At 37.3% G+C, this 25,669-nt stretch overlaps 1 protein-coding gene across 3 annotated transcripts in view; it reads left to right on the top strand.

Annotated features, from left to right (window-relative positions):
- The window catches only part of LOC131692703 (fibrillin-2-like), a 250,397-nt gene extending 225,730 nt beyond the window's left edge, over window positions 1-24,667 (top strand). The window contains exons 12-14 of one of the 3 annotated variants that reach the window (XR_009306042.1): window positions 18,028-18,187; window positions 24,037-24,336; window positions 24,416-24,667. Coding sequence is in view for 1 of the 3 variants with exons in the window: in XM_058979903.1 (XP_058835886.1) it covers window positions 18,028-18,187; window positions 24,037-24,269 (393 nt within the window). In the remaining 2 variants the exon portion in view is untranslated. Of the gene's footprint in view, window positions 1-18,027; window positions 18,188-24,036 lie in introns of all 3 variants that reach the window. The other 2 variants (XR_009306041.1, XM_058979903.1) reach the window with 2 other exon arrangements.
- The last annotated feature ends 1,002 nt before the right edge of the window (window positions 24,668-25,669 follow it).

The raw sequence follows: 25,669 nt of genomic DNA on the forward strand, positions 1-25,669 counted from the left end.
GCTTTGTTTTATGGAATATGGACAACTTTTTTAAGGATCGTTTTTCAATTTTTTATGGATTTTTTTTGTTGTTTTAGCGGCGCAAACTTAGGGCTGCCATTTTCATTCGTCTACGATTACGTCTACGGCCGTGCAGCAACGAATCAAACGCATCAAAGTAGGTCCTGACACAATGTAAGCGATGATTGTTGTTTCATATGCTTTACCGTCATTTGAAAACATTTTCCCATATAACTGTGTAATGAATATATTGTACGATATTCAACTGAATGAATAACATGGATATTTGAATGAATATTTTTTCTATTCACCGCAAGTCGCATCAGGTTCATTTTTAGTCGTCAAAAATGAGCTTCGATTATTTTTAACTACATTTCACTTTCCTTGGTCGGAACTAAGACGTTTTGCCTTCTCATACAGGGTGTTTGGTTCATGAGTAAGAATCTCTCGAGGGGTGATTTACTGTCATATTTGGAGCAAAAAATCGTTCTACAGATACCATCGAATCTCAACCGTTACAGAGTTATTGAACTTTTTGTGTAAAAAACTTATTTATCTTAAAACACCTCTAACTCAAAAAGTATACCTCGTATTTTAAATCTTTTAGTGCCATTGGAAAGGTGAGAAAATTTTCTATTGAATAATGTCCTCATATCATTCAGATAATAGTTTGAATTACCTTTTAGTTGTAAAGCAGTTAAAAGTTAGTGTTTTTGTTGAGGTTTTTGTTAATTTTCTCAAAGTAATGAATTATGATTATAGCAATATCTATTATCCCAAAGTTGGGATTTAAGACGATTCATAATTTGTTCTTCAACATAATATTCCTATCTCTTCTCGTTTCCTTGTAATTTGACTTCTAAACTTTTCCTGTAATTGACTTGCAAGTGCTCAAAAGACTCTAATCTAAAAAATATGCTTTATATCGCTATTATCAGGGCTTCATTGGAAAGCTGAGAAAATTTCCTTTCGATGTATGTACAGATATCTTTTAATTAAGTGTACTACATGACTTTTTGCTAGTAAAATAACTCAAAATTTGTGTTTTTTTGATGATTTTTGTAATTATTCCAATTATTAATCAACTAAATTTATCGTCACTATTTATCATTTGGTGCCCCTTAATATTTTCTACAACTTGTTATTTGACACTTTAGCCCTATCGCTTTTCATTTCGCTGCAATTTAATAGTTAACACAGGATGGCGTCATCACAAATGCAGTGGGTTCGAAATCGTTGTTTTGCATATAAAACGAGACGTTAAAAATGATTTTGCTTTAAAACTAAAAGAGATAATTAAATGGAGTCAAAGGAAGAATTGTAGAACTTTCTGAGATGCATTAATTCTATGATAATAATGGTGAAGTTTATTATTTACTAGTTTAAGAAAATAACGAAAATGCTAATAACACTAACTTTAAACTAATTAAATTCTAAAAGAATACTAAATTCACTTAACTGAAAGATATTAATACATTTTTTCTGCAAAGTTTTCCTGGCTTTCGAATAAAAATAAGAAAAGGTACAATAAAAGCCATACTTTTTCAATAAGAGCTAGTATTAGTGAATATGAGATAAAATATCCAAGTTCAATAACCCAAACACATGAAAACAAGACAAGATAAGTGTATCATGTCAAAGAACAAATTATACAAGTTCTCAAGACTAACAATTTGAATTATTAAAATAGTGATGTTAACTATTAAGATTTTTCCGAAGTGAACGAAAAATCGATCAAAATTGTTAAATTTTAAATAAATTACTGTGAAAAGATTACTTAACCTCATTAGCTGAAACATTTGAGGACATTTTTCAGTGGAAAATTTTCTCACCTATCCAATGGATCTAAATGATTTGAAATACAAAGTATATTTTTTGAGTTAGAGCTATTTTAAGACAACTAAGTTTTTAACACAAAAAGTTCAATAACTTAGTACGGTTGAGATTTCATGGTATGTGTAGAACGATTTTTTTCTCCAAATATGACAGTCAATCATCCCTCGAGAGGTTCTTAACCATGAACCAAACACCTTGTATAAAGAAGGGCTATGCAATCACTGAAGAATCCTAGGCCCGGAGGGCCGAGTGTCATATACCATTCGATTCAGTTCGTCGAGATCGGCAAATGTCTGTGTGTGTCATTTAAACTCACACAATTTTCTCAGAAATGGCTGAACCGATTTTTACAAACTTAGTTTCATTTGAAAGGTATAACGCTCCCATAAGCTGCTATTAAATTTTTAGTTGATCTGACTTCCGGTTCCGGAGTTACGGGTTGAATAGTGCGGTCACACAGCAAATTCCCATATAAACTGGTACAACCATGATGTCCAAATGACGTAAAACATATAAAATGGGTTCAACATTACTCTAGTTTGCAGGTCTGGATCACTGATGATAAATCAAAGCAGCTTTGACCACATTGGCCACCTATGACGGTTCTTAATGCCTCCGGGGAACTCGCCAAGTTCCTAAGCAAATATCACACCTATTACCCAGCGAATTCTCTACCGATTTTTACAAACTTGATTTCAAATGAAAGATACAGTAATGCCATTGACTGCTGCTGAATTTCATTTGGTTCTGACTCTTAGTTCCGGAGTTACAGGTGGGTTAGTAAGCATACACTGGAATTTCCCATATAAATCGGTACAATCGTAACACCGCAGAGGCTAAAAACTATTGAAATGGCCACCAAATTACTTCGATTCGCACGTCTAGATCACTGATTGCCAATCAAAACATTCTTTGGATATATTGTCTACTATCGACGATTCCAGAAGTCCCGGATTTCGAGCATATTCCACAATCTAAGTCACATCGGTTTTTCGGTGATAAATGAACCGATGTTTTCAAACCAAGTCAACATTCACGGTTGAGTATTGTGTCGCCACTGAGCATCCCCCCCCGGCCCTCACACCTCGCTCTTTCATCACTCCTCTCCCTTTGGACCACCTTCACATCAGCATTTTCTTTATCCACCCCGTAATACCGAAATAAGATGAAGAATTTTTGACGCATCCTTCTACTAAACCCCCATCCGCTCCACTTCCAAACCCATTCCATCAACATTTCAAATATTGAATCACATGAAGATAACATTGAACTCATGTTGATCAAGTTAATTAAATATTAGGGGAGCCCGGGGCTAGTTGGTGGTTGGGGTAAGTTGGCGGAATCCCTTTGTCTTCGTTTCTATTAGACATATAGCGCTGCCTCTCATTGTGTAGCTCAAGTTATGTGAAACTCATTATCCAATGTGTTTCGTTAAAAAACATTTTGTTTTGTAAAAGTTGTGGGCGATATTGTGTTTTCGAGCATACCAAGTAAATGTTTTAAATTTTAAACACTTATTAGTGTTATTTAGGGTGATTTTAAATCTATTTCCCAATTGATTTTATTTTTCGATAGTTCGTAAAAAGAGCTGTCAATATCCGTATAGACATTAAATCTATCCATGAATTAAAGTTATTTTTTATTTATTTTTTTGTAAAATATGCGGTTGAAGTAAGTCGGCGGTGACGCACGCGGGGCCAGTTGGCGCTACTATTCAGGGGCCATACACTAATTACGTAAGGGCATATGGGGGAGGAGGAGTTTCAAAATATCTTACAAATTCTTATCTGAGGGGGAGGGAGGGTTCGTCCTTTCTTACGTAATATCATAAAACAAGTTTTAAAAATTAAATCCATAAGGAAAATATACTTTTTAAGAAGAAAAAGGGAACTATTTTCATTTGTACCATATAATCCTTGTATATCAAGCAATATAAGTAATTTTTTGGCTCTTGGTTGTACATAGTTCTGTTGGGGAACTGGAGTCACAATATGCCTTACAAGTTAAGAAGTGTTGATACCCTTCGTGTTGTTAGACCGACTTTGCACTTTTCAAACGTTCGATTCAAACCCGCAAGGTATCTGAAAAAATGTTCTAACATGCGATTGTCAAAGATCTTGAATGTCGATTATTTCCAGGGTGTGAACTGTATTTTAATTCATGAAAATTCGAAGATGGTTAACTCGGAGCTATGCGTACGATAAGTGTCACAGCTGGAACTCAGAATAAATTCATGCCAGAAGAGGTTATAAACTCTTTTAAATTCTACATCACAAGAAAATAGATTCAAAGGAAGTGGAATATAGCAAAGCAGATCATGTGGACCAAATTGAAGTTACTGAATATCTGACAACAGTTATTCTTTCTACTGGGCGAGATTGGCATGCAATTAAAATTTTGCAGATTATTACAGTTGAATGTTGTCATAAGTTCTTGTAATAATTCTATACATATCGTTTTCGCTATCGTATTATTTGATGAATTAACAATTCGATTTTTTAATTACGATAACCATGATAAGATCCTATGTAGGGGGAGGGGGAGTTCACCAAAATCTTACGAACTCTTATCTGGGGGGAGGGGGAGGTTGAAAAGCTCTAAAAAAACCTTACGTAATTAGTGTACGGCCCCTTACAGTACAAAATATAGTCGTTAAATATTTTTATTTTTGGAATTCACACCAAAGTAAAACTTTGTGTACCTCGTCAATGCAGGGGATATTTACTTCGGCCAATCGCCTGAAGAATTTCGAAAATATGCTTTTGAATATGGAATACGCGTCAAAGTAAAATGCCGGGGTATTGAGACTGAAATATATTGACAATTGTCGGTTAATACACAATTTTATTGAAAAGACATTCAGCACGAACCTTTGATATAATCGAATCTCCATTTTCTGGCGTATTTATACATACCTCCGAGGCCGGGGTAAATTGGTGGGATTTCCGCGTCACACATTTTTGTCTATATATAAAAACAAAGACAACGCAACAAACACTGTGATAAAATTCAGGGATGTTGGCTACAGCCGCATGTTCTATTTTGCAAGATCTATCTACATCGAAGCGATAAAAATGGAAACTGAAAACACCGCATACTAGCCCCGGTCTCCCCTATACTTTTTGTTTAAAGTGAGCCTGCGTCTACTTTCGTACTTGGTAGTCGTGGGATACGTGCTAAGTGAAATAAGAATATAATAGACATTTCCACAATTCTATTGAACAAAACCAGCTAATGAATCACAGTTTGGATAAATGAGAAAGGCGCAATTGCATCACAAGGTGGATTAAAACAGGTTTTTAAGCTTACAGAAAGGTCTCCAACTGCCTACGAGTTTAACATTGAATGCCACGTTAAACAAAGCTTATCACTAAATTGAAAATAAAGACATTGAATAGATTTAATATCCAGGGCTGTTGTGAGAAATTAGGGGAGAGAGGGTAACAACGAAACACATTTTTTCTACAATTTAATTTTGATGATAATACATGTTATTTGTGTAATCAAAAGTGATACATAGTGCCACTATATTGTTAACTAATACATATATTTTTTCCAGCTGGTAAAATTCACGGGAAATAAATTTTTTTGGATAATAAACAGTTGGTGGTAAAACGTATCAGTGTGCCCCATGGGTAGGAACTATGAAACACGATGTCGTCTATAGTGAAATATTCTACTTATAAATTTTATTCTTTTGTTTTGACGAAGAATGATCCTAACGCTTTGAATTAAAGTTATATTGAGGCGAAAATCGTTTGTTTACGAAAGAATCCACTATATCATCGCATAACATCGAACCACCATATATGCATATTAGCTGCAATCCTGAAATAAGAGACAATTTCTACAAAATTTGGCCAAATTTACTAATTTTGCACTATATGAGTAGTATTTAGTGTGGAAAATCGGAACCCATTGACATTTTGAGACAGACCACAAAAACAAACAAAAATCACTGTTCCCCATACGCCATCGTTTCACAGTTACCCAATGGGTCTATTCATGAAAATTGTGAAATCACACAGAACCATGAGTAGTTACCAAAAAACTTTGTTCGCGGCAAATGTTGAGCATAAAATTTGCTATAAATAGCAATAGACTAAACATTTATTCAATGAATGGTAATTCATAAAGATGGAATAATGTTTATCATTGCAAATTTACTCTGGCTATCACAAAACAAACAAATATCCATTAAAAGAGATAGAGTTATCAGATCTCTTCCAAAATATAGCAACACGTGTAAAGAATTAGAAATTGTGAAATATGAGGGAATTAGACGATTCCGATCATGCATTGTGATTTTATTGCGAATGTTTCATAGTTCCTGCTGATCCACTGTTACCCTCTCTCCCCTACTGGACAGGGGGTCCAGTATAAGGGCCCCCTACATCCTTGTAGATTTTTCGAACGCCGAAACGCTTAAAACTCAAAATAAGGAATAGTTCTCTGTAGTAGAATACACTATGTGCTAATTCAAGTGATTTTTATTTCAATTTTTTTTTCGTTTATTTTCCGCCGGTCTCTGTCCGCACAGAGTGCCTACCACAGACGCCAGAGAGGTGTTTCCATAACCAGATATCGGATCATCAACACATGTGCTTTATTCGCCACAGTCAGTTTACTTAAACAGTTATGGGTCTTCATCAGGTTCCGTTTGACGATGGACTAACAGTCCTCGAATGGGCCGTGCACTATTGTGTAGGAAGGGTTCCTGTCCTTGTGCTCCACCCGGACGTTGTTGGCGGCATACCTCTAAATGCCTTTTTCCGTATTGGTAGTATTCAAACTTAGGCTAAAACAGCATAGAACGATTGTGTTGCTTAATGAAAGGTAGCAAACGGTTTTTCATGTACGCTTTCATGTAAATTTTCTGGTTGAAGGTCTTAATTGCAATGAAAATGTGACTTTTCAAACCACATGTACAGAAAGCTTGCCGAATCAGATATTTCTGTGTGAACTTTGACAACTTCAAATGCTTCAAAATGCCGGTTACTTTTCCCTTCCGGTTGGCATTGGTTACTTTTAAAGATTTCGCTAACTTTTCGTGGAAGTAGTTCGGATTCAGGCGATACGTGTGCAAAATTTTGCTGTGTTGCTTTTCTTGCTTGGACCACACTTTTATAACTGAAGAGCAAATGTCAAAATCAAAAACCTGTTTTAATCCACCTAGAGGTGCAATTGTGCCTTTCTCATTTCTCCAAACTATGATTTAATAGCTGGTTCGTACAATATAACATTATGGAAATGTCTTTCATTCTTATTACACTTGGTAAGTATATATAAGAGCACCTTTTTGCAATACTCAACTGCATATTTTGCCTTCCATTTGAGACTTGGTTTGAGAAAATCGGTTCAGTCCTCACCGAAGAAGCGATGTGACTTGAATTGTGGAATATGCCCGGAATACCGGACTTCCGGAATCGTCGATAGTGGACAATATATTCAAAGAATGTTTGATTGGCAATCAGTGATCTAGATCTGCGATTAGAAGTAATTTGGTGACCATTTCAATAGTTTTTAGCCTCTGAGGTATTACGATTGTACCGATTTATATGGGAAATTCCAGTGTATCCTTACTAACACCCCTGTAACTCCGGAAGCAAGAGTCAGAACCGAATGAAATTCAGCAGCAGTCAATGGTATTACTGTATCTTTCATTTGAAATCAAGTTTGTAAAAATCGGTAGAGAATTTGTTAGAGAATGGGTGTGATATTAGCTTAGGAACTTGGAGGGTTCCCCGGGGGCGTCATGATCCGTCATAGGTGGCCAATGTGGTCAAAGCTGCTTTGATTGATCATTAGTGATCCAGACCCGCAAACTAGAGTAATGTTTCATCAATTTTAATATGTTTTACATCATTTGAACATCATGGTTGTACCAGTTTATATGGGAATTTGCTGTGTGACCGCACTCTTCAACCCGTAACACCGGAACCGGAAGTCGGATCAACTAAAAATTCAATAGCAGCTTATGGGAGCGTTATACCTTTCAGATGAAACTAAGTTTGCGAAAATCGGTTCAGCCATCTCTGAGAAAATTGTGTGAGTTTAAATGACACACACACATACACACACAGACATTTGCCGATCTCGACGAACTGAATCGAATGGTGTATGACACTCGGCCCTCCGGGCCTCGGTTAAAAAGTCGATTTTTACAGTGTTTGTATAGCCTTTATATGAGAAAGGCAAAAAGAGGTATCTTTCTGCACGCAGGAAAATAAAGTTTTTAAGTTTGAATACCGTGAACATAAGCTTAAATCGACCAAATTTTGATCATTAAACCTTTTAAATATCCCTACGAAATTTTTAGTTATACTAAAAGGAGCCGATTGACCAATAATTCATATTTATCCAGCTGTCGTTATTACATGAATTTGATCGGACCTTTGTCTAGTTTCACCTAGAATTCACCTTAGTGGTGCAATTGTGCCTTTCTCATTTTGCGAAACTACGATTCCACGGCTGGTTGTGTTCAATATATGGTCGGTGTTACGTTAGACCGGACTAAGTGACAAAATTTTGATTTCGAGAAAAACGGGTTACAATCGGAAATTATTTTTTGTCATAATTCTTGTTTATCGTTACATATTTCAAATCAGGCAAAAGTCGAATGTAGCTGAAGAAATTCTTTATCCAGAATTATTATTATCTCATTTTATGATGTTTTGCGACTTAGTTCGGTCTGACTTAACACCGACCATATGTACTATGGATCAACAGCCACGAACTTAAGATACTATGTCACTTGAAAACAGCGGCAGATCAAGGAGGAGGACCCGTGGGGGTCCGCACACAGCCGAAAATTTTCAACTTGTTAAGATATTTTAAACTAATTTAAATTTTAAGGTGGTTTCAAACTCAAAATCATTTCAAACTAATTTTTTCACTGGTTTTTATTAAATGAGGTTAATGCGTATTACGTAATACGTTCATTTTGTTACCGAGCAACCAGTTTTCGGAACAATATTTGTCCATCCACGTTAGTATGTAAGTGTTTTAGTGCGTAAGGTAATTTTGTTTTGTTCTTGTTAGACTCTCATTGCATTGTCGTTAGTTTATAAAATTTTTGGAAGCTGTATATGTATTTTTTGTTTAACATAGAATAAGTGAACACTAACTATAACTACCCTAAAAATATATACACCAAAAGCATAAAAATATGTCCAACTTGTCATTGTTCATGAAAATGCGGGGAAGCAGAATGATGAGCGAGAAAAAGAGGTCTTTTGCGCCCACCCCGGAACGTGCAGACCAGACGTTGGGGCTTAGTACATGCTCCCTTCAGGAGCAGTAAAATAAACCCGCCAAGCAACCGTATTCCATGAACAGTGGCAATCTGTACATAAATATAGAAAATTAAATCAAAGGCCATAGGGAGCCACCCTAATATACGCAACCGATAAAAGAACAAATAATCTTAATTCTAGTACCACATTCTGTTAATTTCTCGTTTCTATTTGAGCTGGGTAAGGAGGATAAAAAAATTACCAGCAGAACCACTGTATCCGGAAGGGAGAGAGAGGAAGATCAGCAGAGAGAAAGGGATAGAGAGCGAAAAGAGTCCCTGGGAAAGCACTGATAACGATCGAGATCATTCTGGTTTAGGGAATCAAGCTATCAGCAAGAAAAATAATATTACCCTCAGCGTGTGCCAAGAGTCAAAAGAACCGTCGAGCAGTGCTTCGAGATAAATGTCGGTGATCTCGCACCGCACTCGTTAACGATCCTAAATAATCACCGCTGCCTGCACCGGGACGGATGCCAAGAAATAGACGGCCCCAGAATCGTCGAGAAAAACCGTCGAAAGTTGCGACCAACAACGGGAATACCCACGTGGTGCCTACCGACACCGCTTTGAAGGCGATCCACATCTTTTCGTCCACGAACTCGCCTGCGTCACCGTATTAACCGCCGCCAGCCGCCCGGAATATAGCAGAGCTAAAAGGCTGTCGCCGCTGGCGTCCGTGAAGAGTGCCAAGGTACGTCAACTCCTACCTCTTTCTCTCTCTCTCCATCCATCATCGGAGATCGTCCAGGGCCCCAACGTACGTCGATCGGCGCCGAAACGAACCGCATATATGGCCATTCAATAAATGTAAAATTCTTATGTAGTCGTTTTTTCATAGAGAGTCTATTTCCATTGGATGGTCTTTTATTGTTTCGCTCCACTTTGTATTAAATTAACGTCGATTGATTTTGGGTACTGTTAGTCCTCCCGAGAGCGGTTGCCGACCCTGAGAGATACTGCAGGTGAGCTAGCCGTGCGGTGTTTTCATCGACACTTTCAATTTCGAAATCGAAATTTCAGACCCACCAGGAAATTTTATGCTGGAAACAAAAATACATAATATTTAATTAGCCTAATTAGCATTAACTCAATGTTGTCTTTCTACTAATTTATTTTATCACGCGGGGGAGTGTGTGGCAAGGTGAAGAATAACTCACAACCGAACCACCCCCACCCTATCGGGGTATGCCTACTGGGTGAAGGTGTTTGGGATGAGAAAGGGGTGGGTCTGAAGAGGGTACGTAAGGTGCACGTATGAGGGGGATCTGTTTGGTGGGCGTTGAGGGGAAGTGAGAAGGAGGGGGCTCAGGGAAGTGTGTGCAATGTGGGGGGCAACCTCTCACTGCATACCCCTATCTACGCCCCTGTTGATATACAGAAAACTTATAAAAGTCAAAAAATAAAGAAAATCGGGATTAGGTTGATTTTTTTATTTCGATTATAGAGGTTTTAACCTTAAGGTCATTCGCCTCTTCGGGTTAGAAAAATCTCTTATGAAAAATTTCTAACCCTATGTGCAGGGTAAAGACTCGAGCCCGGTTGCGCTGCGTACAAGGCAATCGATTTACCAACTAGGTTAGGTTGATGATTTTCTGAGTGATTGCATAACCTTTCTATATGAGAAAGGCAAATCACATTCAGACAAGTCGGTTCGCTACAACATTGCCAACCTCTGAAAATACAGAATCTCATTTGCTTGAAAGTGTAGCTGACTTTGTTCGGTTTTAGGGAAAACTGATTTCTTCGTGTTCCGCATTTATATATTTGGTAGGGTAAGGTGGGGCAAATCCGACCCTTGGGTAAACCCGACCCCCTCTGTTATCGAAAATCGGAAGCACTACGCGAACTAATATCAATGTTGTCGTGTAGAGCATCGAAAATAATCATAATGGTGGTATGACAGCATTTTATTAATCTACATTGAGATGCTCGAACGACAATAAGTGTGTTTTTACAATTTTTGATTTGATTTTTGTGCATCATTGACTACAGGATATTTCTGATTGTTAAAGTGATTGCATAAAAAATGTAAGTGGGTTTAAATTCTCTGATTAAAGCCCTACAAAGTGCATTGATGAATTTAGTCCAACTTTTTTCATAATTTTTTTGACGTAGGATTACGTCTTTGTTTTCGATGGGGGGGGGGGGGGGGGGGGTGCACTTTGCAAATTCTACAAAAATGGTATGTAAATTTTCAAATTTTTTGCTCACATCGCCCCGAAATACTTCTAAGAATAGATTCCAATAGATAAACCCAAAGATTTTTGATATCATGGCATTAAAAATTTAAATAATGTACAACCTAGTCAAAACATCGCGCATTTACACACAGAAGATAGCGCTTCCCAAGTCCAGCACGACAGATTTGTGTACCTAGCGCGCTACACTTCTATGAATGACGTCATCATTGACTATTTAAAGAACACATTTGGCCGCACCAGCTCAGTTGCCTGTTGAACGTCAGACGGAGCAGGTCACTGCGCTGTGTGTTTTCACAGCCAGTGTAGCTGAGTTAGAAGTCCGTTACACTGCCTGTGGATGTACGCTACCTAGTGACAGCGACTGAGCTTGTCCGTTCAAACACAATGCTATCTTTTGTGTTGTGCTCGTTTCTAGCACACAATTATTCGTACACAAAATCGCTTGTACATTCGAGCTGCAAACACGGTTAACATAGTGTCGTGGTACTAGTTGTCTCTTTCGCTCTACCCTTCATTATCAGCGTTGACTCATTTTGCATTGTGCGCTTGAGTTCAATGTTTGAGGCGAATGTTTAGGTAGGTATATCTAATTTGTTGCGCTTGAAATTAAGTAATGTAGTGCTAGAAATAAGCCTCCCATTTTGGTTAAAACTCAAGGACAGTTTTTAAAGCAGAATTTGATTGATTAGTTTAACTCATTTAACCAATTTTATCAATTCTGTAATCTAAAAAGAATTTTTGAATTATACTGAACGTGGTGAATTTGGCACCACTTGCAACTGGTATAATCAACCTGCACAACGCATTGCATAACGTAGGGCTGTTTTTTGAAACACCATGTGTTATCATTCAGCCCTTCGTTATGCAAAATCACGATATTATGACAGATGGGAAAAGCACGGCGTTCCATGGAGCATCTTCTTTCTTCAGATCTTCTCAAATAAGTTTAATCGGATTTGATCACCTACTACAAATGAAATGACCTGATAACCAAGAAGGTTTGATTCAATATGTAATATTCGATGTTGATTGGTTGTGCTAAAACTATACGTAAGAAATATATTTGATTTAATATTACTCTAAATGCACAGAAAATAAATATTTTACATTAAGTAGTATAGTCCTACGTCTGCAATTCGTGCAACCCCATAGGACTGCCGCTTGCAGTTTTTAATTGCATCGTAACGAAAAATGACGCGGTGGGGCAAATCCGACCTGTAAATAGTGGGGAAAATCCGACCGCTGTTTTGCTAAGAAAATGTTTATTTATCAAATTGAAATATATTTTTTTTTATTTTTAAGCACATTGGTAATATGCCTTTATTATTTTTTGCACAATTGTTCATAATTACAAACGAAAGACACAACAACGTGATGAATAGAGTTTTCGTCGAGAAAATGCTCCGATGAACATCTTTACGTGTTACTGCTCGTGATTTTGACATTCCAAGATTGATATTAAATTCCATTTTTTTTATGTTACAATTCAATAACATTCATTGATTTATCATTGAAAACCCATAAAATTTGGGTAGTATCTGTATTAAATCAACCAAAAACATAGGCGGTGTGGTTTACCCCACCATTTTTGAAAACAGCAAAAATGAACTTTTTGACGTAGGACTACGTCTTTGTTTTCGATATGGGGGTGCACTCTGCAAATTCTACAAAAATGGTATGTAACGAAAAGTGGTCCAATTTTAAACGCATATAATTCAGCCATCTCACGATAAATTTTCAAATTTTTTGCACAAATCGCCCCGAAATACTTCTAAGAATAGATTCCAATAGATAAACCCAAAGATTTTTGGTATCATAGCATTAAAAAATTAAATAATATACAACCTTGTCAAAATATCGCGCATTAACACACAGAAGATAGCGCTTCCCAAGCCCTATACGACGGATTGGTATACCTAGCGCGCAACGCTTCTGTGAATGACGTCATCATCGACTATTTAAAGAACGGACTTGGCCAGACACGCTCAGTTCCCTGTTGAACGGCTGGCGAAGCAGATCACTGCGCTCTGTTTTTTACAACCAGTGTAGCTGAGCTGAAAGTCCGTTACACTGGCTGTGCGGGGACGCTGCCTTGTGTCGTCCAACAGGCGACCGCTCCAACTGCTTCCTAAATGCCGCTGTAATGTTGCCAGTAAATTTTTGGTTTAACTAGCACATGTATTTGCTATTTGCGCTTGAAATTAAGTAATGTAGTGGTAGTAATAAGCTTCCCATTTTGGTTTAAACGCAAGGACAGTTTTTAAAACAGGAATTGATTAATTAGTTTAGCTCATCTAAGCAATTTTATCAATTCTGTAATTTAAAAGGAATTTTACGGAACTTGGTGAATTTGGCCCCACTTGCAACTGATATAATCAACCTGCACAAAGTGTTGCATAACGCAGGGCTGTTTTTTGGAACAAAATTATGTGTTATCATTCAGCCCTTCGCTATGCAAAATCACGATATTATGACAGATGGGCTAAGCGTGGCCGTTCTTTTCAATCGGGAAAGGCCGCGTAGAATTTTGGTGAAATGCGCTAATAGTGGTGGTACTAGTTGTCTCTTTCATTCTACCGATCATCATCAGCGTTGACTCATTTTGCATTGTACGCTTGGGTTCAATATTTGGGGCGAATGTGTTGGTAGGTAGGGGAACTGGCGGTAAAATGAACACGTTAAGCAAAGTCATTATTTTCTAACTAATAAGTGAATGAGATATTACAATCACCTTATGTTTCTTGTTAGACATGTTTTGTACATATCTGGTAAAAATACTTCGTCATAAACACATTTTTTCAAACATAATTCTTGATTTCTAAACATGTCCAAAAATGAGACATGTTTATAGCGAGTGGGTAAAATGAACATCTGGCGGTGTTAAAATGAACAGCTTCTGGTGACCTGCAAAATGTCCTGTATGTATGCAATGCGCAGCGTTGGAAAGCATTTTCCGATCAATGCTAATATCCCAACAAATCATGAGCTTTGCATACACACAGGTCATTTTGCAGGCAAAAAAAAATTGTCACGGAAGAATTGAATTTTCATGACGTAATATTAACCATTTTACAATCCTGTGACATCGAAACACATCTACAAACTTGGGGTTATCCATGGGTGTTTGAACTTTTAGGATCTGTTTGAGAGCAACTAGAAAGCTTGTTCTACACATGAGATATGATTATATTGTCTAAAATTTGATTTTTCTTCACCGGTCCGGATGTTTTTTCCCACACACTAAGTACTAAGAAAATAAATATTTTACATTAAGCAGTATAGTCCTACGTCTACAGTTCGTGCAACCCCATAGGGCTGCCCCTTGTAGTTTTTTATAAAACGCTTGCATCTCAAAGTTTTCCCAAGGATAGGAAGTTGCCCAAAAGTCAAACCTTTAAATAGGTATATAAAACGACTTGATCCGATGTAAAATAAGCATTTTGCAACCAAAAACCATTTACTAGGTCGGATTTGCCCCACCTTACCCTATAGATTTGTTTGTTTCAAGTGTGTCAGCGTCCAAATGTTGCTCATCAGGTTCGTGGCAGACATACACCCGTATATACTTACCAAGTGTAATAAGAATGCAAAAGATATTTCCACAATGTTACATTGAACGTAACTAGCTATTAAACCATAGCTTTGATAAATGAGAAAAGCACAATTGCACCACTAGGTGGATTAAAACAGGTTTTTTTTTGGAAATCCATCGCATGATAGAGTCACTGTATAATACCACCTGGTGGAAAATTTTCTTCATATATTTTTATAATGTTTCCCATACAGACTGCTTTGTTGACCTACTTGGATCAAATTTGGAAAATTCTTTGAGTGGCATGGAGAACAGCTATTTACCCTCCGTTCAACAGTGCCCAGGGGCCCCGAGTGGTCTTAATACGGCCTTGGTTTGAGACAGTGTTTTTAAATATATAAATGATAGATATCGCCGGGTTGCTATCATGTTTGGGAGATTGCGAGCGTAAACCCACTTTGTGTATTGTTTCGAACACGGCTAAGTGGGTAGTAAAGGTCGCCAAGTTAAGTACTAAATTTGATCACAATGAAGCTTAACTAAACTCAAAGCTTATATGTGATATAATCACTGTAATACTGTTTTAGTGGAAAAGCGTGAAGGTACAGTATCATACCGAGGGAATAATACGACATACTGATGAATATGGAATCAAAAGATAAACATAGAATATGTAATCCGAAACTCGTTCCCAATTATCCAGTTGCAACATATACCCCTCACCATACGTTTCCACTTCACGTCACGCTAATGAGCTCCCTCTTCACATTTCCATTTTCTTATACCATTTTATTACTAATCTTTCCAATCATCATCTTTCTAGCGCTCGTCTCATTAATCTATCATTTACTTTTCTTCGAGAGTACCGTGTTCTCCCGGGAAATGTTCTCCTATCCGGTTTCCTGCTGGTCGAACGCCTCTTTCTACAGCATCTCCCAGAATTTTAATTATGTGCCGGAGACTTACAACGAATGTTCATTAAAAAAACGCCAGCAATAGTCTGTCTTGCTTTCCCGTTTTTTTCGTCCGAAACTGCAAACTTTGGAAAGTAGAAAAGTTAAACACTGCTTTCTGTCGACTGGCCACAGCTGCTACCTACCTTGAGTGCGGAAAATTACATCAACTCAGTCACACCGTGTCTGTTTTACGGTCAATGCTGATTGATAATGGGAGAGAAGTAGTAAATGAACTATGCTTGACAAATTGATTTTTAAGTTTAATTTAATTTGTATTCGTGACAGCTTTTGTCTCCAACATACACAAACAGTACAAAAGTACTTCTACAAACTATACAAAGTGATCCGCCAAATCTGCCCGAAAAGGTCGACATAAATCCACCATAAATGCAAAACTTAGGTGTGTAAACCCCTTAGCGAACAGCACAACCGAAACCGCTAATGCGGAACACTGGTTTTATTGGCCAGGAACGACATTTTTCATTTGCTCGAGTCACGCGCCCCCCACCACTCGTACCCCCATCGAGCAACAGCAGAGGGTTATTATATAGCTTAGATGACTACTCTTACCGAAGGTTCACGGGACCCCATTGAATTTACTCACTGAAATGCTACACACACACCCACCCACAGCGAGCAAGTCGAAATATTACTGACCGTTCGCCACAAAAGGTAAAATAAATAAACTGCCGGAGTTGGCACAATTTGTGGTCTAATAAATCATAATATCAAACCCCAGGTCGCTACGGTTTTGTATAGCATTCGACCGTATGTAGTGTACCGTACCGTACCAACTCTTCACTTCACTCACCTCGGCGGCGTTCCTCCAGCAGAGAGGTGCTTCGTATTTCTGTTCACAACAAAACGCTTTGTGAAATCGACTCCCACACCTTTTCCATCCCCTTTTCACCAGCACGTTCCAATGGTGGCAATTATTACTCACCCCCGTTGCCATTCAAGACAGAGCGCTTGGTGGAGAATTCCTGTTCGGTCACGGGAAAACAATCAGCTTCGGTGCTTGTACGTAGGTATGTTGGTAATGTGTAATAACGGAAGGAAAAGCGCCGTCATTGGTTGACAACAACAACAACAACACGTATAACAGCTAGAGCGTCGCCTACTGCCTGCTCCAGGTAGGTTGCGTGGTTCGCTGACTTTGACTTGCAGCAGACCACATTTAATAACGGGACATCATCGCTGAAAGGACACCAGTTCGGTCCTGTTTTGTCACCTTTGCACGTTCACCATCAACTGGAAATTGTTTTTGTGCGGTCCGCAAAGGGGTAAATTCATATGCGATTCGTAGCTTATTTCATTCACGAAAACTGTGTACTCCAACAGAGCGAATGGAAGCTGTTTAAATTGAATGTAGGGGAACCTAATAAATTAAAGGTTAGTTACAATTTGCGCTAACCCTGCCCGGCTTATAACAACGACCCTGTGCTACTCCCCGACATGGCCAATATGCACGACATTTGAACTCATCGTAATTTCTCAGCGCGACGGCGCCACACTGTTTTACACCGTTGCTGACATCATTCCAGGTATGATCCGGGTTTTCCTGGGCAATATATTACACTCGAGTCCGTGGCACGGAGCAGTGAAAGTTCACTCCCGCAAAGTTGCAGAATGGGTGTGGGGAACAACCATCTCCTGTTGTTGGTTGGTACCTTATCCGTATGTTCCTCTCAATCCTTGGACAGACCACACACACACACACACACGGAGTCTTGATTGGCATCTATTTTCGTTACTTCATTCGGCTGTGTTCACCGCTAGCGTAGCCTTCTTTGATCCCATTCCGGGCGGGGCATGAACCTGACTCGGGGTCTGTTCTTAGAATGGCATAGCCTACTGGTACGAGGAACATAGATCGATTCGTTTGCACTTTGTGTGTGAAAATTGCCGTACCTAAATTAAAGGGATGCCTTTCTTGGTGAAGAATGACTTGACGACCGATGCTTTGACTTGTTCGTTCAGTTTCTGTTACAATTTTCATGTGGTGAGCGATTTGGAACCCAGGCCAGAGTAACAACCGGCTCCATTATGTCAATCGATTTACCCGCTTGTCATCGCTTATATGTACTTCTTTGCATTATGGTAAACGTACATCGCTAATCGCGTGATGCATGGTTTGCAATTTACCGCTCAGTGCCCCTTGATTTTAATCGTTTTGGCTTTTTCGTTCCATATTACGTTTGTTAGATGTACATACCGCAGGGTTGCGTGGTGAAAAACGTTCGCATCAAACAGAAGTTAGCCCGGCTGCGCCATCAGCAGCAGGTTCTACAGCGACATTTAAAGGAGCTAGAGGAGGCACCCAATCCGGACCATACGGCCATTCAGCAGCAGCACAAGCGTTACAGTGAGTATTGTAATTAGTAAGTCTTTAAACTATTATTTAGTGGGGTAAGGAAACAAATATTTTACACAGGGTATTTGAAGGCAAACAATCGATTTCTGGGGCTAAGGAGAGGGTAATATTGTACAAAATGCGTGACTTCGGTGTGCTTATTTTAATCGTCAGATATATTAGTAGCTTAGATAATACTTCACTACATCTACAGCCGTTAACATCGAATATCAAAATTAAAAAAAAACTAAATGAACAGCTCATGAATAAAAGAAGGGAATTTCAACGATAAAATGTAATCAGTCGAATAGTAATCACTGTTATTGAGCTGAAGCTTGTCCGATTACCCCTGGTTTCAACTCCGCTATTGATTGGGACTAGCTGAAATTGTACTGAAAATAAGTAGATTTTAATGCTTGGGATTATAAAATCATTCTTCGATGTAATTCCAAGTTGTGAATAGATCAAATCCGGCGCCGGCCAGATTCGAACGTAGAATGTAGAAGGAAAGGGAATCTCACTCCACAAGTGACTCTGGAGGTGGGAAAGATTTAGTAGGAGAAGGAATTCTACTATAACTTTTTCTTGAAGTCGCGCGTGGTTCAAAATTTAGGTGTCTTTGAGCGTTCAGCCACCAGAGAACTGTGGTCTAAGAGTATAATTTTAAGAATATCCTCACGGTCAATAACGATAAAATATCTAGAAAGATGCTTAATTGAGGTTTTTTATCAATGGAAAACCACCAATACGAAAAGAACAAAATAACAATTCGAGGAGGGTAAACAAACTACAATGGAAAAATTTTCAATTTGATTTGTGAAGAGAATATGAAATAATTTTGAGAAGCCTAAAATAAGTATTAACTGAACAGAAAGCTTTTCTTTGTATTCTTAAATTTGAAAACGTTTCTTTGTATTCTTAAAGGATTTTTGATTTTTGATTTTCGTTTCTCGATTCTCGATTCTCGATTCTCGATTCTCGATTCTTGATTCTCGATTCTCGATTCTCGATTCTCGATTCTCGATTCTCGATTCTCGATTCTCGATTCTCGATTCTCGATTCTCGATTCTCGATTCTCGATTCTCGATTCTCGATTCTCGATTCTCGATTCTCGATTCTCGATTCTCGATTCTCGATTCTCGATTCTCGATTCTCGATTCTCGATTCTCGATTCTCGATTCTCGATTCTCGATTCTCGATTCTCGATTCTCGATTCTCGATTCTCGATTCTCGATTCTCGATTCTCGATTCTCGATTCTCGATTCTCGATTCTCGATTCTCGATTCTCGATTCTCGATTCTCGATTCTCGATTCTCGATTCTCGATTCTCGATTCTCGATTCTCGATTCTCGATTCTCGATTCTCGATTCTCGATTCTCGATTCTCGATTCTCGATTCTCGATTCTCGATTTTCGATTCTCGATTCTCGATTCTCGATTCTCGATTCTCGATTCTCGATTCTCGATTCTCGATTCTCAATTCTCGATTCTCGATTTTCGTTCTCGATTCTCGATTCTCGATTCTCGATTCTCGATTCTCGATTCTCGATTCTCGATTTTCGAATTTCCATTCTCACTTTCTTTTTAAATCAATTTTCCGTTTTCCGCTTTCCGTTTTCCGTTTTCCATTTTCCGTTTTCCATTTTAAGTTTTCCGTTTTCCATTTTCCATTTTCAGTTTTCAGTTTTCATTTTTCAGTTTTTAGTTTTCAGTTTTCAGTTTTCAGTTTTCAGTTTTCAGTTTTCAGTTTTCAGCTTTCAGCTTTCAGTTTTCAGTTTTCAGTTTTCAGTTTTCAGTTTTCAGTTTTCAGTTTTTAGTTTTCAGTTTTCAGTTTTCAGTTTTCAGTTTTCAGTTTTCAGTTTTCAGTTTTCAGTTTTTAGTTTTCAGTTTTCAGTTTTCAGTTTTCAGTTTTCAGTTTTCAGTTTTCAGTTTTCAGTTTTCAGTTTTCAGTTTTCAGTTTTCAGTTTTCAGTTTTCAGTTTTCAGTTTTCAGTTTTCAGTTTTCAGTTTTCAGTTTTCAGTTTTCAGTTTTCAGTTTTCAGTTTTCAGTTTTCAGTTTTCAGTTTTCAGTTTTCAGTTTTCAGTTTTCAGTTTTCAGTTTTCAGTTTTCAGTTTTCAGTTTTCAGTTTTCAGTTTTCAGTTTTCAGTTTTCAGTTTTCAGTTTTCAGTTTTCAGTTTTCAGTTTTCAGTTTTCAGTTTTCAGTTTTCAGTTTTCAGTTTTCAGTTTTCAGTTTTCAGTTTTCAGTTTTCAGTTTTCAGTTTTCAGTTTTCAGTTTTCAGTTTTCAGTTTTCAGTTTTCAGTTTTCAGTTTTCAGTTTTCAGTTTTCAGTTTTCAGTTTTCAGTTTTCAGTTTTCAGTTTTCAGTTTTCAGTTTTCAGTTTTCAGTTTTCAGTTTTCAGTTTTCAGTTTTCAGTTTTCAGTTTTCAGTTTTCAGTTTTCAGTTTTCAGTTTTCAGTTTTCAGTTTTCAGTTTTCAGTTTTCAGTTTTCAGTTTTCAGTTTTCAGTTTTCAGTTTTCAGTTTTCAGTTTTCAGTTTTCAGTTTTCAGTTTTCAGTTTTCAGTTTTCAGTTTTCAGTTTTCAGTTTTCAGTTTTCAGTTTTCAGTTTTCAGTTTTCAGTTTTCAGTTTTCAGTTTTCAGTTTTCAGTTTTCAGTTTTCAGTTTTCAGTTTTCAGTTTTCAGTTTTCAGTTTTCAGTTTTCAGTTTTCAGTTTTCAGTTTTCAGTTTTCAGTTTTCAGTTTTCAGTTTTCAGTTTTCAGTTTTCAGTTTTCAGTTTTCAGTTTTCAGTTTTCAGTTTTCAGTTTTCAGTTTTCAGTTTTCAGTTTTCAGTTTTCAGTTTTCAGTTTTCAGTTTTCAGTTTTCAGTTTTCAGTTTTCAGTTTTCAGTTTTCAGTTTTCAGTTTTCAGTTTTCAGTTTTCAGTTTTCAGTTTTCAGTTTTCAGTTTTCAGTTTTCAGTTTTCAGTTTTCAGTTTTCAGTTTTCAGTTTTCAGTTTTCAGTTTTCAGTTTTCAGTTTTCAGTTTTCAGTTTTCAGTTTTCAGTTTTCAGTTTTCAGTTTTCAGTTTTCAGTTTTCAGTTTTCAGTTTTCAGTTTTCAGTTTTCAGTTTTCAGTTTTCAGTTTTCAGTTTTCAGTTTTCAGTTTTCAGTTTTCAGTTTTCAGTTTTCAGTTTTCAGTTTTCAGTTTTCAGTTTTCAGTTTTCAGTTTTCAGTTTTCAGTTTTCAGTTTTCAGTTTTCAGTTTTCAGTTTTCAGTTTTCAGTTTTCAGTTTTCAGTTTTCAGTTTTCAGTTTTCAGTTTTCAGTTTTCAGTTTTCAGTTTTCAGTTTTCAGTTTTCAGTTTTCAGTTTTCAGTTTTCAGTTTTCAGTTTTCAGTTTTCAGTTTTCAGTTTTCAGTTTTCAGTTTTCAGTTTTCAGTTTTCAGTTTTCAGTTTTCAGTTTTCAGTTTTCAGTTTTCAGTTTTCAGTTTTCAGTTTTCAGTTTTCAGTTTTCAGTTTTCAGTTTTCAGTTTTCAGTTTTCAGTTTTCAGTTTTCAGTTTTCAGTTTTCAGTTTTCAGTTTTCAGTTTTCAGTTTTCAGTTTTCAGTTTTCAGTTTTCAGTTTTCAGTTTTCAGTTTTCAGTTTTCAGTTTTCAGTTTTCAGTTTTCAGTTTTCAGTTTTCAGTTTTCAGTTTTCAGTTTTCAGTTTTCAGTTTTCAGTTTTCAGTTTTCAGTTTTCAGTTTTCAGTTTTCAGTTTTCAGTTTTCAGTTTTCAGTTTTCAGTTTTCAGTTTTCAGTTTTCAGTTTTCAGTTTTCAGTTTTCAGTTTTCAGTTTTCAGTTTTCAGTTTTCAGTTTTCAGTTTTCAGTTTTCAGTTTTCAGTTTTCAGTTTTCAGTTTTCAGTTTTCAGTTTTCAGTTTTCAGTTTTCAGTTTTCAGTTTTCAGTTTTCAGTTTTCAGTTTTCAGTTTTCAGTTTTCAGTTTTCAGTTTTCAGTTTTCAGTTTTCAGTTTTCAGTTTTCAGTTTTCAGTTTTCAGTTTTCAGTTTTCAGTTTTCAGTTTTCAGTTTTCAGTTTTCAGTTTTCAGTTTTCAGTTTTCAGTTTTCAGTTTTCAGTTTTCAGTTTTCAGTTTTCAGTTTTCAGTTTTCAGTTTTCAGTTTTCAGTTTTCAGTTTTCAGTTTTCAGTTTTCAGTTTTCAGTTTTCAGTTTTCAGTTTTCAGTTTTCAGTTTTCAGTTTTCAGTTTTCAGTTTTCAGTTTTCAGTTTTCAGTTTTCAGTTTTCAGTTTTCAGTTCAGTTCAGATTATCGTTTATCGTTCATCGTTTATCATTGTTCATTGTTCATTGTTCATTGTTCATTGTTCATTGTTCATTGTTCATTGTTCATTGTTCATTGTTCATTGTTCATTGTTCATTGTTCATTGTTCATTGTTCATTGTTCATTGTTCATTGTTCATTGTTCATTGTTCATTGTTCATTGTTCATTGTTCATTGTTCATTGTTCATTGTTCATTGTTCATTGTTCATTGTTCATTGTTCATTGTTCATTGTTCATTTTTCGTTCGTTTAATTTGGTTTTATAAAATGTGACAATTTTCATTTCGCTTTGTTAATTAGAAAATTAAAATGATTCGTTCTGTCATTTTTTCAGCATTTTTGAAGTGCTGTTTAAAAACGATTGTAAACCCCATTAACTGATAATATATTTATAACTGCATTACGTTCAAAGCGATTTGTATTCTTGATAACGACAACGGAATCAAAAGAAGGTCGTATTTGAACGGACTGCGCCAAATCATGTAGTAGTACCTCGATAATGTCTTCGTCTATATTTCCGAAGAGCCTGGCTCTAACGTTGTCACGCTTGATGACGTGTTGCTCCGCGAAAAGAACTATTCTGTTTCGCTGGTGGTTCTCTACATAATCAGTACAGAGTGTCTTATATTATGTAATTGCAGAGTGTAGACTTATGTGTTGTTAACTTCGTTTGGTTTTTCACAAATTGCTACACGTCACGAATCTTGGTTCAGATAAATGAATAGTCAGGATGAGAAGATAGACTGATGCAATACATTTACATGAAAGCAACTTCGAATACTTGATCGAACTTAAAATATTGAAGCTGAGACGTTTTTAATGTGGAAAACCCACAGGATAAAAGAGTCCGTTTTCGATAGTACAGCTCACTATACAATTGATTTTTGTGTGTGAATAGTCTGAGCTAGTAATGACCGAACCAAACGGTAAGGCCTACTGATGTTTCTACTGATACCTGTCTCGAGAAAATCGTAACTTCACATCTCACAAAATGAACATAATTCATGCGTTTGATATTGCGTTGTTGTTTCTATCAATTGTATCTAATATTTTTTTTTCGAAGAGTGTGTATTTCAACATTAGTGACGATATGAAGCAAAAATATGCATATAACAACAGTTCAAACAATGCAATAGTTCTTCAAAGAGACTTTGAAATGCTGTTCCATTAGGAATTATGATTTTTTTCTACAGTCTGTAAGGAAACTATTGGTCGAATTCAAAAACGAAATCAGCGTAACTCAGTTTAATCGATATTAAAACCGATGTGGTTACGTGGGCAACGTAATCGAACATCATCAACGAGTACCGTCCAAAAACTGGCTAACTAGATGAAACCACACAATAGCAAACACTGACAGCCGAACTTATAGCGTTTTCGTTTTTTCTTGGTGCTACACCGGTGTAGTGCAAAGAAAGAGATAGACTGATTACACCCAAGTTTGAATGAGTGTAGCACCGACTACACCGGTGTAGTGCACTGTCAAAAACGAAAATACCATTACTGTACCTGAATCCTGACATTTTTTTTATTAACGAATTGCCTTTCAAGAGTGTAACCAAAGCAATTTTTACCCTTTTTCAGACAATCTTCTTCGCTATTACTCCTCCTGGGACAATGCGGTCAGCCGTCATCAAGGACACCAGCAGCAGCAGCAGCAGCCCAACGAAGATCGACTGTTCCTACATAGTCTAGCGCCAACGACCCACGTCCGACGGTGGTTCAAAAAGCGCAGCAGGGATAACGATAAATATGCATTGCCCGATGACCCGCCAAGTCGGAACCAGCAGGAACCGACGGACACTGGGAAACCCTGACCCGTTTGAGACTTTCCCTATCTTCCGTTTTCCTCCACAATTTTGCTGACTAACCGTACGTGTGATGGTGGTTAAAAAAATATGCGCTAAAATACTTTTTTCATTTTTCATGATACTTTTTTTTCATCCAATCGAATCAACTGTAGGCACTTAGCGACGAGGGAAAAAATCATTGTTTAGCAGGCGATAGACTTAAATGATGACCAAACGAAGATGGGAACAAAAAATATTCGATTTAGCGGGGCTTGTGCAGCACGACCAACATGCCAAGATAGCGGGCAAATAGGAGGCGAAAGCGATAGATATAATACTACCTTACACTATACATAGCGAGTTAAGAGAGCACGACGAAAAAATTGAATAATGGATGCGAATAAAAAAGTCGAGAGGATCGTCGATGATAATGCTGATGAAGGGCTTTCCTTTGTGGCACTTTTCTCGCTATAATTTCACCTCCTTGGAGCAGGAGCGAACTTCCTGCTTTCAGTGCGTCGTGTTCGCTCAGGGGAAATTTCAAATCTTACGCTTGTCGGTGGAGGATGGAAAGAAAACCTGGATCAGAGTTTCAAAAAAAAAAAATGGAACCGAAAGGGGGGGAAAGCGGCAGGCAGTCACATTCTCATGCTATGTGAAGGAATGCTGAAAAACGACCACTTTCTTCCTTGCAGTTTGCCGGTACCGAAGGAAGCTGGGACGCAGGTTTGTGGATTTTTTTTGCAAGAAAAGGTCGGATGGAAGCAAGGAAATGAACGGTTTTTCCCATCATTACAATGAAATGGAATGGCCATATTATGACAGTTATGTCAATAATTTCCCAGTAATAGGATTATTTCCGCTGCTCGTCGAAGGTTCCGTTTTTTTTGTTTTCCGACCTATTAGTACGGGGATGAAATAAACTTTTCCTTTGGCTGGTAGCTGGTTGGAAAGAGAGATGAAAAGATGGTAATTAAATTTACTTGCAATTGCTTGCGTGGAAGTGGAGCAGACAAATCCGATTAGATGAATCCTTATTTTAATTTTGAATCCTTTTTGTACTGAAGTCAGATTCACTTTCATGCTCGGCAAAGCACGAAAGGCACACTTTCAACTTGCGAAGATTGCACTGAAATATCCTAATAGAAGAATAGGATTGGGAATGTTCTCCTTGGTCTGATTGCAAAATGAAAAAAATGGGGATTTTGGGACTGGAAACACAAAAGCTATGGCTGATAAGGCACATTCTTGGTTTGGTAAATGATTTGTTTGTGGAAATCGTTCTACGCAAAGAATGGGGTTTTGTGCGGTCTTAAGCCCGAATAAATGCTCAATCATTACGTTCACATGGAAACGCCATCCGACTCAGTTTACCATTTCATCGACTCTAGCATTCCAAGACATTCTCACGTCAAGGATGCCGGAGT

The sequence above is a fragment of the Topomyia yanbarensis genome, chromosome 3 (genome assembly GCF_030247195.1).
Source record: "Topomyia yanbarensis strain Yona2022 chromosome 3, ASM3024719v1, whole genome shotgun sequence".
In the NCBI taxonomy this organism is placed as follows: Eukaryota; Metazoa; Arthropoda; class Insecta; order Diptera; family Culicidae; genus Topomyia; species Topomyia yanbarensis.